This window comes from Pundamilia nyererei, unplaced genomic scaffold, assembly GCF_000239375.1.
Source record: "Pundamilia nyererei isolate P.nyererei 1_Seehausen unplaced genomic scaffold, PunNye1.0 scaffold00240, whole genome shotgun sequence".
NCBI lineage: Eukaryota > Metazoa > Chordata > Actinopteri > Cichliformes > Cichlidae > Pundamilia > Pundamilia nyererei.
In genome coordinates this window covers 651,824-664,941 of record NW_005187641.1, presented here as the reverse complement: position 1 = coordinate 664,941, position 13,118 = coordinate 651,824, and the positions used below count along the sequence as shown (strand labels likewise).

General features: G+C 41.0%; 3 protein-coding genes across 8 annotated transcripts; 1 reads left to right on the top strand and 2 right to left on the bottom strand.

Annotated features, from left to right (window-relative positions):
* Positions 1-121: 121 nt before the first annotated feature.
* Positions 122-1,846, bottom strand: LOC102194591 (zinc finger protein 2 homolog). Its single transcript, XM_005749290.1, has 3 exons — positions 1,564-1,846; positions 1,137-1,335; positions 122-1,044 (listed from the first exon to the last, which is right to left on the bottom strand). Exons 2-3 carry the CDS (start codon positions 1,324-1,326, stop codon positions 323-325), a joined length of 912 nt encoding a protein of 303 aa, XP_005749347.1. The 5' UTR covers positions 1,327-1,335; positions 1,564-1,846; the 3' UTR covers positions 122-322.
* A 524-nt stretch (positions 1,847-2,370) lies between these two features.
* pkmyt1 (protein kinase, membrane associated tyrosine/threonine 1) lies at positions 2,371-7,593 on the bottom strand. 6 transcript variants are annotated; one of them, XM_005749286.1, is made up of 9 exons: positions 7,544-7,591; positions 6,256-6,302; positions 5,764-6,172; positions 5,360-5,597; positions 4,994-5,267; positions 4,802-4,908; positions 4,547-4,719; positions 3,200-3,417; positions 2,371-3,097 (listed from the first exon to the last, which is right to left on the bottom strand). In XM_005749286.1, exons 3-9 carry the CDS (start codon positions 6,130-6,132, stop codon positions 2,725-2,727), a joined length of 1,752 nt encoding a protein of 583 aa, XP_005749343.1. In that variant the 5' UTR covers positions 6,133-6,172; positions 6,256-6,302; positions 7,544-7,591; the 3' UTR covers positions 2,371-2,724. The 6 variants fall into 6 exon arrangements, with proteins under 6 accessions (XP_005749343.1, XP_005749342.1, XP_005749344.1 ...); XM_005749285.2 differs by lacking the exon at positions 7,544-7,591 and adding an exon at positions 7,452-7,516; XM_005749287.1 differs by lacking the exon at positions 6,256-6,302 and having other exon boundaries at positions 7,544-7,593.
* Positions 7,594-7,634: 41 nt separating this feature from the next.
* Positions 7,635-12,700, top strand: LOC102193050 (transcription elongation factor B polypeptide 2-like). The gene is made up of 4 exons (XM_005749283.2): positions 7,635-7,715; positions 8,488-8,622; positions 10,002-10,110; positions 12,251-12,700. Exons 1-4 carry the CDS (start codon positions 7,713-7,715, stop codon positions 12,361-12,363), a joined length of 360 nt encoding a protein of 119 aa, XP_005749340.1. The 5' UTR covers positions 7,635-7,712; the 3' UTR covers positions 12,364-12,700.
* The last annotated feature ends 418 nt before the right edge of the window (positions 12,701-13,118 follow it).

Here is a 13,118-nt window from a genome sequence, read left to right as displayed (position 1 = left end):
TTTAAGTCTGATGATTCGGAACAATACAATTTTGGTTTTGAGACTGATTCAAAGGAAATTGTGCACCAGTCTCAAATATTGCAATGGACCACACAGAAGGACCAAAAGAATTTGATCAGCTAATTATTTTATTTGGAGATCACAATACAGAAACACACTACAGACTCCATGCTTCAAAATCTAGTAATGGAACAAACAAAATCTGACCAACAACAGCAGCTCAGGAAAACACAAGTGCTCCCTAAGAGGCAGTCTATTCTGTGAAGAAGGCACATTAACCTCTTTATATGTTTTTAGCTGACCTCGAAAAACCCACCAGCCTTCACAGATGAGTCTGCTGGTGCTTCTTTAAGTTACTTGAGTGACTGAAGCTTTTCCCGCACTGGCTGCAGGCAAACGGCTTCTCTCCTGTGTGGTAGTGCAGGTGTACTGTGAGGTACCCCGACTGGCTGAAGCGCTTGCCGCACACCGAGCAACAGTACGGCCTCTCCCCTGTGTGCACCCGGTTGTGTTTCTTATAGTCACCTGCATGCCTGAAGGTGCGACCGCAGAGAGAGCAGCTGTAGTGTTTTCGGACGTTTCTCTGCAGTTTCTCTGCTGAGGACGAGCAGCCCACTTCTGTGTTGGTTTGGTTTTCTTCTCCGGCATCGTTTGCACTGATGTGTCTCGCTGGCTCCTGTACGTCACGTTCTGAATCAATGTAGAAAACTGCAGACTCACCTCCGAGTCCTGCAGTGCTCGTTGATGGATCGCAATAAAAATCATTCACAATACGCAAGCCATCGTTATCTGATGCAGGCTCTACTTTCGTTTTCTGGTCATTTTCAGAATGCAGAGGTGCAATGAAGGGTCTTTCGTGGTTTAATAGTGAGGCTGACTGTCCATCATGTGTCTTTGTTTTCAGATTTCCCAGGCTTTCTGTTGCACGGTCAGGGGAAAAGCAGGAAGCACCTAATGACTCAGTGTCTTTATCAACAGGGATGACCACCTCTTCTTTCTCTTTCATGTCTGCTGGGATGGATGCAAACATTTCTGGCACAAATCCTGCAGGAAGACACACATTAAACTACTTTAAAAAAGTTTAAATCCAGCTGTTTCACCACTTGTACTCACAGCTGGATCCTTTGTTTTCTTACCATTGCTCTCCAGGTTAATTCTGTCTTGCAGCTCCTGCAGTCTCCTCTTCAGACTCTGATTCTCTCTCTGGGTTCTGGCAGTTTTCTCCTGATACTCGCACACAGTTTCTTTCACCACATCCAGAACCTCCTGTACTACTTTAGACAGGAGCTTTTCCACTCGAACATTAAGGCGCTCAATTTTGGCCATCTTTAAGGACTAAGAAGACAAAAAATTAAGGAGCATATTTAACAGACTTTTGCAGGATGCAACATGTGTTCTGCACATTTCCACTTAGATAAATGAAAGAAATAATGGCGATTGGATATTTATGCAACAAAGAACAAAAAAATAAATAAATAGCAGAATGTATTATTTAAGAGGAAAGCAGAAAAAACGGGAGTGCATTTTTACTACCAGTTATTAACAAGCCGAATGCTCACATACCTTGAGTTTAATGCGATCCCATGAAGCATGCGCAGTCTCAACAGCCGCTCAAACTGCAATCGTGAATTGTTTAAAATATTAACACTCATGCAGGTAATCGTTTCCCTTTAAAATGATTCCTGCAGGTAGATTAAAAATGGCAGCCAGTGCGTCCGCCGAACATCTTTGTGTGAAGCTTTTCCTGCTGTAAACCGGGTCAGGTGTTAAAACGGTTTAATAAACAGCGCGATAGCAATAAAGCGGCAGCGTCCTCTTCATGGGTTTGAAGCGTTCCTGAGGCCCGTTGCTGCCACCTACTGGTAAGGGCTCAAAACATAACACCACAAAGCTGTACTGCGTTTACTAAAATTCAAATATTCTGTACCTCAAACATGCACTATGAAAAATGTGTTTCTGTTGACTGTCCTATGGGCTCAAATTGTGGTCATAAATATTTTGTACTTGTAAATCAGAATGCGTATATATATTTGTGCATCTGCAGATAAGAATTTGTGTGTGCGTAAGAAAAAGATTTGTGTGTGTAAAAATATTTATACAAGTTACAAGTTGTTTTTGTTAAGGTCTGGTTACAGATACAAAGCAAAAAATATATATATAAAAAATACGTGTGAAACTGCACTCAAGTTTCAACTTACAAGTACGAGTTTTGACCCGAGTTTTCTTCCTTTCAGCTGATTGGTCAATGTCTTGTCAATCACAAATTTAACTATCCAATCAGAGAACAGATGACTACTCTCAAAGGATAGCCTGTTATATCAAACTGTAATGTGCACAAGTCTAGAGAACAAAGAAACACCAGTCATGTCGTATTTTGAGGTGCTTTATAGTCACAACATGCTCCACAAGTTCAAACTCTGCTAGCTTTGTTTTGTATCTCACGAGGTAAACAACGCAGAGTCACAGTCACAAGTCGTTTCAGCAACTGATTACACTGGCACAAACCAAAAAAAAAAAAGAAAAGTGTTCTAAGGTCTGAGTACACATCCAACCCTTTTCCCCTAAATTCATTTTTTGTTTCAAATGCACATTAAAAGAAGCTGTTACAAAATGGCAAAAAAAATATTTACAAGCTAGTAAACTTATTACATTAATACATTAGGTCTTTGTCACATTACATTTTTCGCACAAAAACTCATGAATGAGATAAAGGCAGTGTTGTGTTCATTGTTCCCCCTCCAGAGCTGTTTCTTCGAACAAGCTGAGCAGGTTCTTTGGTTCCAAGCTGGGTCGAGGAGGTACGGCCTCCTCCACTTGGACCCAGTTGCGCCCACGCCGCTGTGAGGACTTGGTGGATGGAGAGTGTAAGCTCTGGAAGGGGTCTGCGTCCAGCTCGGCATGTATGGGACTCACTTTAGGTGTCAGTGTGCGGCAGGAGCCATTAGTGTGGATGCTGGAAGGGGTCTGAGCAAGTTTACATGAGAACCAGCCACTAAGATTTGAGTGAGTGGGTGTGTGGGCAGGACTCTGGTGATAGCGCATTGGCGAGCCCGGGAGAGGCGTGGATGTGCTCTCTACAGACAATCTGGATTTTACCCTGTGACATGAAAACAAAGGAAGATAAAAAAGGAGAGTTAAACAGAACAAATATACTCACTTAAAAATTTTCTTCCATCCTATTGATGCGATAATTCTCTACCTTTGTGAGAAGGTGGGGGACAGTTCTGGGTCTGTGGGATGAAAAAACACTGCATCCTCTTCTGGGGTCCCGGAGTCAGTATGCATGGCACTGAGAGGCAGGGTTAAATCCCTGTCCCAACTGTCTTTAGGAGGAGTGCAGGGAGCTGGATTGTTCCAATGAGGGAGGAAGGGCAAGCGAAAGAAGGAGAGGAATCTACACCCAAAGGAGACTACGATCTATGAAGAAAAGAAAATATAGAAAAATGTATTTGTCAAGGTTGAGGAAAGTAAACTTTAAAGGCTGAAGTTTGGAATTGGCCAGGCTAAATTAACTTCAGGATTGATTCACTGGATTAGAGATTTTCTAACTGATCATCTGAAAAGCTTTGTATTAATCATGTTTTATTTGGTGAAACCATTGTTAGTACGGGGGATCCTCAAGGGTGTGTTCGATCACTATTGTTATTTTCTGTTTAAATGACATGCAGGGAATGTGAAAATGTTAAAATATGCTGATGATTGTCTTTTGTTTTTATAGGAACTCTAACTATTTTGTTCAGGTTCATAGGTTGAAAGAGAGGTTTAAATCTTGTTATTTGTTGATTAATGTCCACAACACGTGTTTGACTTGAATAACACAGACCCGATGGACAGGTTTTCCACTTTATATATATTGATGGCAAGATCAACTTTATGATTAATGCTTTATCCATTTACAAGGAAGCTAATCAGAGATTCATTGTTATCAGGACGTCAAGAGGTTTCGGAGTTAGGCACAACGTTTTGGAAAGAGTTTGTCAGCTTGATTTTACGTTCAGTATCTCAGCCTGGTTTGGTAGCCTGACTGTGGCAAACAGGAACACAATAGCAAAATAAACAGGATTGTCAGAATTTCTGGAAAAATGATTGGTTGACAACAAACTTTATTGGCTAAGCTGTGTCATCAGACCATCTTCAGGAAAGCTCGGTCTATTGTTGCTGACCGTGAACACCCCCATTATTCTGACTTTGAATTAATGTTCTCAGGACAACTTTATAGGATCCCTCTAGCTAAAGGGGTATAAGGGATCATTTGTACCAAATGCAATCAGCATGCTAAATAATAAGATGCTGTGGTGTATTTCTATAGTTGTATTGAATTTATAGATATGCATATCTATGAATGTGGGCCGATATCTCCCAGGATTCATGAACTGATTGGTTGATTTGTGGCTTGGTGAACCGAAAACAGCTGCCCATTATGTGGACAATAAAGTTATTCTATTTTTAATGCTGTGGCATCCTTACAAGGACATTTTACTAAACTGTTAATCAAAATAATCAATCCTAAAAGATTAATATTTAAAGGATTTAGTGATTCTGTTACCTGACACAGGGAGGCCAGTGTCAGCATCGTCTCAGCAGCCATAAGATACATGCGTCTCCTCCACCTGCGTTTCCTAACAGAGGGGAGGGCAAGAAGCTCAGAGACTGTGGGTCTCTCAGACGGCTCTGGGGCCAGCATCATCTGTAGGACTGTCTGAAGCTCCTCTGACAGGCCTGCAATCACACATGGAAGTTTAAAAGAAAAATCATTATATCAGATGAGGAAATTGATGAGGCCTCCTAGAGCAGATCTCACCGTTGGTAAACTCTGTGGGGAGACAGCCTCGCCTGAGCTGCTGCCACCCCTCGCCACCATTTGGAACCTCGATATTACAAGCAAGCTCCAGTATGGAAACCCCCAAACTAAATAAAAAAGGATGCGATAATATTTAGACACTTATTTCAAATCAGATCAGTCACATCTGTACATAATGAATCACATATGTACCTGAAAACATCTGCAGCAGGTCCATACTCCCCACGCAGCAGCTCGGGGGCCATGTATCTGGGATCACCCTCCTGAACATCATCCTTTGATTTCTCCCCTGCAGCTCCCATCTGTTTGAGCTCAAGCAGCAGCCCGAAATCGCCCAGCTTCAGACGACCAGAGGCGGTGATGAGGACGTTGGCGGGCTTGAGGTCCAGATGCACGAAGCCATGAGAGTGTAAGTGCTGCAGTGCTGAGAGGAGATCGCACAGGTAGGCCCAAGCAGCAGGCTCGTCTGTTTACAAGCAAAAAACACAAGTCAGCATGAACGAGGATGTAGAAGTTTTATACAAAATCACAGCTGATACAAACTGTTTTTGGGCAGACCTGGGCCAGGAGGCTGGTTCTCAGCGTGATGCAGCAAGCTGGTGCTGCACAGCTCTGTCTGGATGTAGAGTCGGCCGCACTCCTCCCAGGCAGCCACGAAGTTCAAAATATGAGGGTGAGGACACAGGTGCTCGTGATTCCTGGCTTCCCTGACGCTCCGATTCCTCTCACTGTTACCCCTGAAGCGCTGAGCAGAGCGTTTGACTGCGTACTGACGACCATCTCTGTTGCTTTGCACCTGGAGAGAGAAAAGAAAATATCCAGAAATTACAACTTTTGGAAAAATAAACAAACAAATACTTAAAATCCTGAATTTTCCAGTTTCCTTGATGTGAAGAAACAGCAACACCAAATATATTATGTTATTATATAGCTCTCTTTATTTAAATCTGTGTTTTGCTCACCTTGTAAACTTCTCCAAATGATCCCCTCCCCAGCAGGCCCAAGTTAGTAAAGCACTGATTGAAGTAGGACTGCTGTTTGCTGGGATCATACGCAGAATTTGGAGATTTACTGAGGGAATTAGACAGGGGTGTCCAGGGGGATTGATGCTGAGGAAACATTCTGCTCAGCGGGGGGCATCCTTTAGACGGTGGCAGCGGAGGCAAAGAATTTGAGAGACGAGCAGGGGAATAGTAGGATGAGTTTGACGTAGACGACGAGGAAAAAGGCAGCCGGCGCTTTTTGAGAGAGAAGGACTGCTCCGCGTGGGAGAAGTGGGTTGGAAGAGGGAGAGCCACCCTCGGCACTGTAGTTTCCACCGCCACAGACATTGTGTCGACCTTTTCTGTTCTTTACTATAAAGACAGGAAGCTGTAACAGTCAAAAGTAAAAATTGTAAACATAAGCAATACATACAGCTACATATATGTAGATGTGGTGAGAATTTTACATACACTCTCTTTTCATAGTTGAATGATTTAACAGCATACATCTTAAGTGGCTGTAAAAAAGAAGAATTGGGTAAACGAGTTTGGATTTATTTTAGATTTTCTCTAATACACACAAGGTCAAGAGTATATTCCGCCACTTATATTTGGTTAAATGTCCCTGAGCAAGTTGCACCTCGATTAGACCCCTTTGGTACCCATCAACAAGCATCTGGCATAATTGTGGTTGGATATCTGACCACTCGTCTTGACAGAATTCATTTAAATTAGTTGGTTTCCTGGCACAGACTCTGCTTTTAAGCCTAATCAGTACATTTTCTACAGGGTTGATGTCAGAGCTTTGGGAAGGCCATTCCAGGTTAGCCTGCTTTATCCATTCCTAAACCAGTTTTGATATGTAATTGGGATCATTGACAACACAAGTGAACACACAGGATTACAGAAAATCCCAAATAAATTCAAACTTGTGCACCCAGTTTTTTGTTTTTGGTAATTAAAGATGTTTGCTGCACAATCCTTCCACCCTGGAAAAACAACAGTTCAAATAAGTCATTAAAAGCTCCAAATCAACATGGTATTCATTCCCACATTGGGTATTTATAAATTTCCTCACCAGAACTGGAAGTTGATTTTTTTCACAACTAGTGCTCAGTTTTAATGGTTTCTTTTCATCTAGTTCTCCACAGAGCAAAGGCAAAAAGGTATTATTTATGAAGACTAAAAAAAACAAACCCAAAAAAATGGGTCTTTCTAGACTGATCCCCACCCATTTAGCACTACTCCTGGTACATCTGGTTTGACAGGCTGTAGAGCTTTTGTCTGATATCGGTATCGGCACAGTCCTCTCGATCCATTGATACTAAACCCATTTGTAGGAAGACAAGTATTCCTTTTCCCAGCCCAGCCCCTGGCGTCAGGGGGAAAGTAAAGACCCGCTGATAAAACACAACTGATTAATTTTTCCAACATAACTTTTCGCTTTGTTAACGTAACATTACTCGAAGCACAAATACTGTCCATTAGTTTATAGCAATGACAACTGTCACCGCAGCTAAACACCTGTGGCTAACGTTAACCCCGGGCGGAACAAAACAAACATGACAACACAGCCTGATTAGCTGGCTAACCCGCGTGAAGATAACTTACTCTAACTGACATTTTATATTTAACTAGTTAATTAAAGCGGAATTAAAAAACGTTACCTCGCAGACCATAGTCCACTTTTGACGACAGGTTTCAAAACAGCGGTCTTCTATCCAAACCCTGCGCGTACACCCTTCAAGCGTCAACCTACCTCGCGCCAAATTCTGAAACTCTCACGTAGCGCTGCGTAGCTGGTCTCCGTGAATACGGAATGTACGAGTTGCGCATGTACATTGCGCAATATCCGAGAGCAGTGCAGTCTGGGCTTTTGCTGCAAAACACAGAGCTGGCGTAACTGGCTAGCTAGCTGACCACTTGAAATGGTAACTTTAATATTATTGCCGATTAGTTCGGGAGAGTCGTACGTAGATTTCGACACTCTGTTAATGTTCGGCGATGTGTTCAAACGTATTAACGTGATAATAACAGCGGATACTGTTGGCTATAGAAATGTTAATTTCACTTTTGCTTTGCTAGCTTAGCCTTTCCATCCATAACCGAGGGGGTGTAGCTAGCGAGGGAACTTAGCTCAGCTAACCTTGGAAATGCTGTAACGCTAGCTAGCTAATTAATCCAGGCAATATCATGTGGTTAGCTGAGTGTGTACTGTATTTGTCAGACCTATTCCGTGTGTTATCTGGGGCTGTTTTCCACCGAACTATCAAAACAGTTGACGTGTCGGCTAATATCGCGCTAGCCCAGAGCTACGTCTGCTTCATACTGTTCACTGTTATTTGCTAGCGTATGAATAAATGAAGTGACACTTATCAGAATATCTATTACAGAATCCGCTATCAAATTTTCATGTAATATAACCTTTTAAAAATCTTCGCGTTTACTGTACAGTCGGGTTAGGTGTTTAAGCAGTTTCGGATAGGCATGCAATATTAACGAGTTTCGTGGCCTAATGAGATGTTTTGTCTAGTAAAACGGGGTTATTGTTGGTCATAATATATATTTACTCAAGAACTATATTTTTGTGGATAGACGTTCTTAATGTGGAGTAACGTTTCATAGAACCCAATCCTCAACTTCTTGGTAAATGAGCAACTGTAGCTGGTTTTTACAATGTGTGCCCCCCTTTTTTCCTTTCAGGACGTGTTCTTAATGATCCGGCGTCACAAGACCACAATCTTCACAGATGCCAAGGAGTCCACCACTGTCTATGAGCTGAAGCGTATTGTCGAGGGAATACTTAAAAGACCACCCGAGGACCAGCGACTCTACAAAGTGAGCTTACAGCATCAGAAAGACTAAATGTGCACTTTAATTTTGCCAGAATGTAGCCAGTGTTAATGTTAACATTCACAGTAGTTGAATATTACCCCAACAAACTTCAACCTCATGGTAAATATTGGTAATTATTGACCTATTTCAAAATTACCATTGAATAGGAAATTATCAGAAAAATTTGCAGTTGTGGAAAATCTATTTAGATTCTTTTACCTATGACAGATTTCTGATCCCTTTCAGGCAGGTTTTTAAAAGCTGGCATCTGATGTGGGACATTGTTCTGTGCTCATATTGCTTGATCTCAAATAGCTTTTCTAACCTGTGGAGTTTCACAAGGCTCAAACCTGGGCCTATTACATCCTTCCTTTAGCTGGGATCATTCAAATCTTTCGGGGGCATTACTTGTCATGTCCATGCTGAAATGTCTTTTAAGCCTCACCAGCTGGATAGACTGTCCACCCTAGCTAATTGTTTATAATGATTTAATGTTTGGCTTTCCAGCAGTTACCTTGTTTTAATCTTCAGTGAGACTGAGACCAGGATTATAACTCCTCCTAAAATATATTCAAGAACCTGTCAAGCGATTGCCTCCTTTTGTTCATCTTTGAAGTCTAGTGTTTGTAATCGCTCTGTAATATTTTATGTCATTTTCTGGTTTCTTTCATTAAAGGAAGATTTCCAAAGTTATGGTCTTCCATGCTGGACTGGAGATAATTGTTCATATATTTGTGTCTTCATGCTTATATTACTGGAACACCCTATTTACCCGCTTAGATTAATCATCTCTTTCATACCTCCAAATGATACAAAATGTTGCATCCAGACCCTAATACAGACGTGCTCACATTCTTTGTTTTATGCTCTTTACATCGGCTCACAGTTGATTTTAGAATTTGTTTTAAAATTCTCATATTTACATACAGAGCACTAAATCAAGCTCAGACTACTACTCAGTTTCTCATTAAACACACTGCTTCTCACTTGCTCAAAATACATTAGTTGTTCCTCATATAAGATTGTAGACTGGGGTATAGAGCCTTTCAGTCTGTGGCAGCCAAGACTATGGATCAGTCTGCCACTCCAGCTATATTTAGCTCGCTCTTTAGACTTCATGAAAAAGTTGTTGAAACCTTTTTGGTTTAAGTATTTAGATTGTGTTGTAATATTTTTGGTTTTGTATTGCTATTGAACTATGTTTTAAGTATCTAATATATTTTATTGTGATTATTCCCAGTTTTCACTTGTTTTCCTGTGCAGTAATTTGTAACTCTGTAAATAAACATTGCTTACTTAAATATTTTCTATCAGAAACACGCTCTGCATATTAGTTGGACTATCTTCTTATATTCTGAGGTCATGATATTTTTGTATTACAGGATGATCAGCTGCTAGAGGATAGCAAAACTCTGGGTGACTCTGGATTCACCAACCAGACTGCCAGACCTCAAGCCCCAGCTACAGTCGGTCTGGCCTTTCGTATTAATGGTATGTTGTGGTTATGCTGTTTGTTTGGTTTTAAAGATCAGGGGTACACTACACAGCAAAAATGAGTACATTCCTATGAACCATTGCTTAAATATCTTAGTATAAAAATCGTTCTCAGAGTTGAACTGTCATGTATTTACTCTTTATTTAAAATCAGAACAGTTTAGAGTTACAGTGTTAAAGTAGCGGTGTAGTGGTTAAGACATGTGAATGACCTTCTGAGGAGACACAAATCCTGCCTCAGGGGGTTGCAAGCTTGTGTACTGCCAGTGCGAGCCCAGATAAATGGGAGGGTAACGTCAGGGAGGGTATTTGGTGTAAAATCTGTTCTAAATCAAACATGTGGCTCCCTCTATTAAGGCGGCTTCTTGGGAAATAAGGGAGCAGCTAAAAATACCTCAGTTTTCTTTATTAAAATACGGGCTTCACTATAGGAACTCACCTATAGGAAACACACGTTTTATTACTGAGATAATTTGAGATGTCCACCTTTACATTTGGTGGATGATACCATTGTTCCTTGTTTTTATATAGAGATGTTCTTCCTTTCTTTAGAGACAGTTTCTTTAACATGGAGAGCCTGTGTTCTCTTTTTGTCTTAAAAATACCCCAGTAGTGTTTTCTTGGATTTGAGTCAGGCAACATACTTGGCCAGCTTATAGTTTCACTGTTTTCTCCTTAAGGAACTAATGTGTCATGTTGGCAGTCTGCTTTGTTCATGTCAGACACGCTGGTGTTTTTATGTGAACCTAACAGATTTATTTCCATTTGAGCAAAGAAAGGACTCAAAGTATTCGCAAGCAAGCTATCTTTTTATTTCTTTAGGAAGGGTGAATCTGAAGTTTTTGTTCTGAAGCTCAAGTAAGGGTTTTTATTTATTCCCCAGGTTGTGATGCTTGGAAATTGACATTGTGCAATCTCCTTCAAACTGTCACAGAAACTCTGCTTTCCTCTGATAAGTCCTGTGCCAAATTAAAGGCATTTTTCCTTTTCTTTTGCACAGTTACATTATATAAGTAGTGCACTGGCCGTAGCATCATTCTGGGAAGACAGACACTCAAGCACTGTTGCTTGTTCTGTTGGCTAAATTACTTCCTCAACATGTCTTCAAGTTCTCCAGAGCCCTGATAATGAACTGATCATTTGATTCAGGTGTGTTGACCCAGGGTGATACCTAAAACCTGCAGGACACTGGCCCTTGAGGCCCAGAGTTCCCCACCTGTGTTCTAAAGTATTTGAGTTGAAGATTCATAAAAGGTTATATGCTACATGTAATCCTGGAAACAGTGTAATTATTGAGAAGGAATACAATTTGAGAATCAAGTGATGTTCTCAGTTCTGATGTGTACTAAATTTTCCTCTGTCATAAAGAGTAGTTTTCCGTTTTACCAAGAAGTATGACTCTTTTTTTTTTAATATTAGTAGCACAACTGGTGGAAAACGTTTGTGCTATTCTCTTAATAAACCATCACTGATCTCATTTAGCAACAGTGTTTTTCAGTAGACAACCATGATGAATGACTGACTAATCCATTCTTTTGCACTGTAATCTGTGGTCTTCAGCACAACAACATGTCTACTTTTCTATTTTTAAAAAAAATATATATTTATTTATTTTTTAGTCTTTTTGCCTCTCATACTGTATTTATTTAGGAAATGAGAGGTGGCTCGAGACTTTTGCACAGTACTGTAAATCGCATCACTGAATGAGTGTATTGTGTGTCACTCAAAAGAAAGCTTCAAGGTAACTTCTCCTTCAAAACTCATTCCTTAAAAATTAAGGTGTGATTTTATTCTGTAACTAACTCAAGAAGACTCATTGTAGATTTTCAGCGTGGATTTATCAGCAGTTATATTTAAGAGCATGCACAAAGGGCCCTCAGCGGCATTAAAATGTGTTGCGTGTAACCCGAGTCCCCGTGCCTTAAAGCTGTGGCTCAAATTATGCACTTCTACCTTTAAGTGCATTGAGCAAAGCTTGTCCTTAGTTACACGAGCATGAATCTGTTTTGAAGGATTTTCCCCTGGATACACTTGCTCTACAGTAAAGATTCATTTCAGCAACCTTTTATTATGTGCAGCCACATTAAACTCTGCTGTCACGATGGAGCTCATGCTTCCTTGTCTCTGTGCCCTGCAGATGAGATGTTTGAGCAGCTGCACATCGAGGCCTTTTCCAGCCCCCCGGAACTCCCTGATGTGATGAAGCCTCAGGACTCTGGTAGCACTGCTAATGAACAGGCAGTGCAGTGATGGCAGAGGCAGGAAGCGAGCATCGGCGGGAAGGATGGAAGTGGCAGTGTGCAGATTAACTGCGGTGAAGAAGTAGCGGGGTGGAGGATGTGTAAAATAGTTTCATTTGATTGGATGGGGACGTTTTAGGTAACCAAGCCGATCCATGTTACCTTCATGTTGTCATCTCAACATCCTCCCCACACGTTTTTGTTGTTTTTTTTGTTTGTTTGTTTTTTAACTCTATTGATTTCCACATCACATGCAGTTCAGCTCCTTGAATTTGCTCCTAAGCACCGAGTGAAGAAGTTGGTTTGGAAAGTGTGATTGTGTGTATGCGTGCGTGTGTGTGTGCGTGTGTGTGTGTGTGTGTATGTGTTGAGTTATTCTAATTATTATCATTAATATTTTGGAAAGGGTGGAGGCGTAGTTGTGTGTCACAGTGCTCTAGAATTAACATGCATGGGTAAGAGTCCAGTGTGTGAATCAGCAAATGCATGAACAAACTCAAAACAAAGGCTTTACATTCACAGAAGCAGATAGACCTACCACTGATTCGTTTCTCTGGTCTGATTCCCACTTTTCGTTGTACATTTCTGATTCGATCGTAAACCAGGAAGAATGTCTGTAAGATAGTTGCGTTCATTTTTGTTTTCATCATCATTTTGTTTCTTCGGTTTGTTTCACGCGTTAGTCCCTTGTTGTGTTTCACGCACTGAGACCAAAGGCAGGTACCTCTTGGACAGCAGAGGGATTATTTTTCTTCTTCTTTAGTT

Coding starts and splice junctions, on each gene's coding strand:
- LOC102194591 (XM_005749290.1), bottom strand. CDS start 1,326: ATGGCCAAAATTGAGCGCCTTAATGTTCGAGTGGAAAAGCTCCTGTCT. Junction 1,045..1,136: donor AATTAACCTGGAGAGCAATG/GTAAGAAAACAA, acceptor GTCTTCCTGCAG/GATTTGTGCCAGAAATGTTT.
- pkmyt1 (XM_005749287.1), bottom strand. CDS start 6,132: ATGTCTGTGGCGGTGGAAACTACAGTGCCGAGGGTGGCTCTCCCTCTT. Junction 4,909..4,993: donor CCTGCTGCAGATGTTTTCAG/GTACATATGTGA, acceptor TTTTTTATTTAG/TTTGGGGGTTTCCATACTGG. Junction 3,418..4,546: donor CACTGGCCTCCCTGTGTCAG/GTAACAGAATCA, acceptor TTTTCTTCATAG/ATCGTAGTCTCCTTTGGGTG.
- LOC102193050 (XM_005749283.2), top strand. Junction 8,623..10,001: donor AGGACCAGCGACTCTACAAA/GTGAGCTTACAG, acceptor TTTGTATTACAG/GATGATCAGCTGCTAGAGGA. Junction 10,111..12,250: donor TCTGGCCTTTCGTATTAATG/GTATGTTGTGGT, acceptor TGTGCCCTGCAG/ATGAGATGTTTGAGCAGCTG.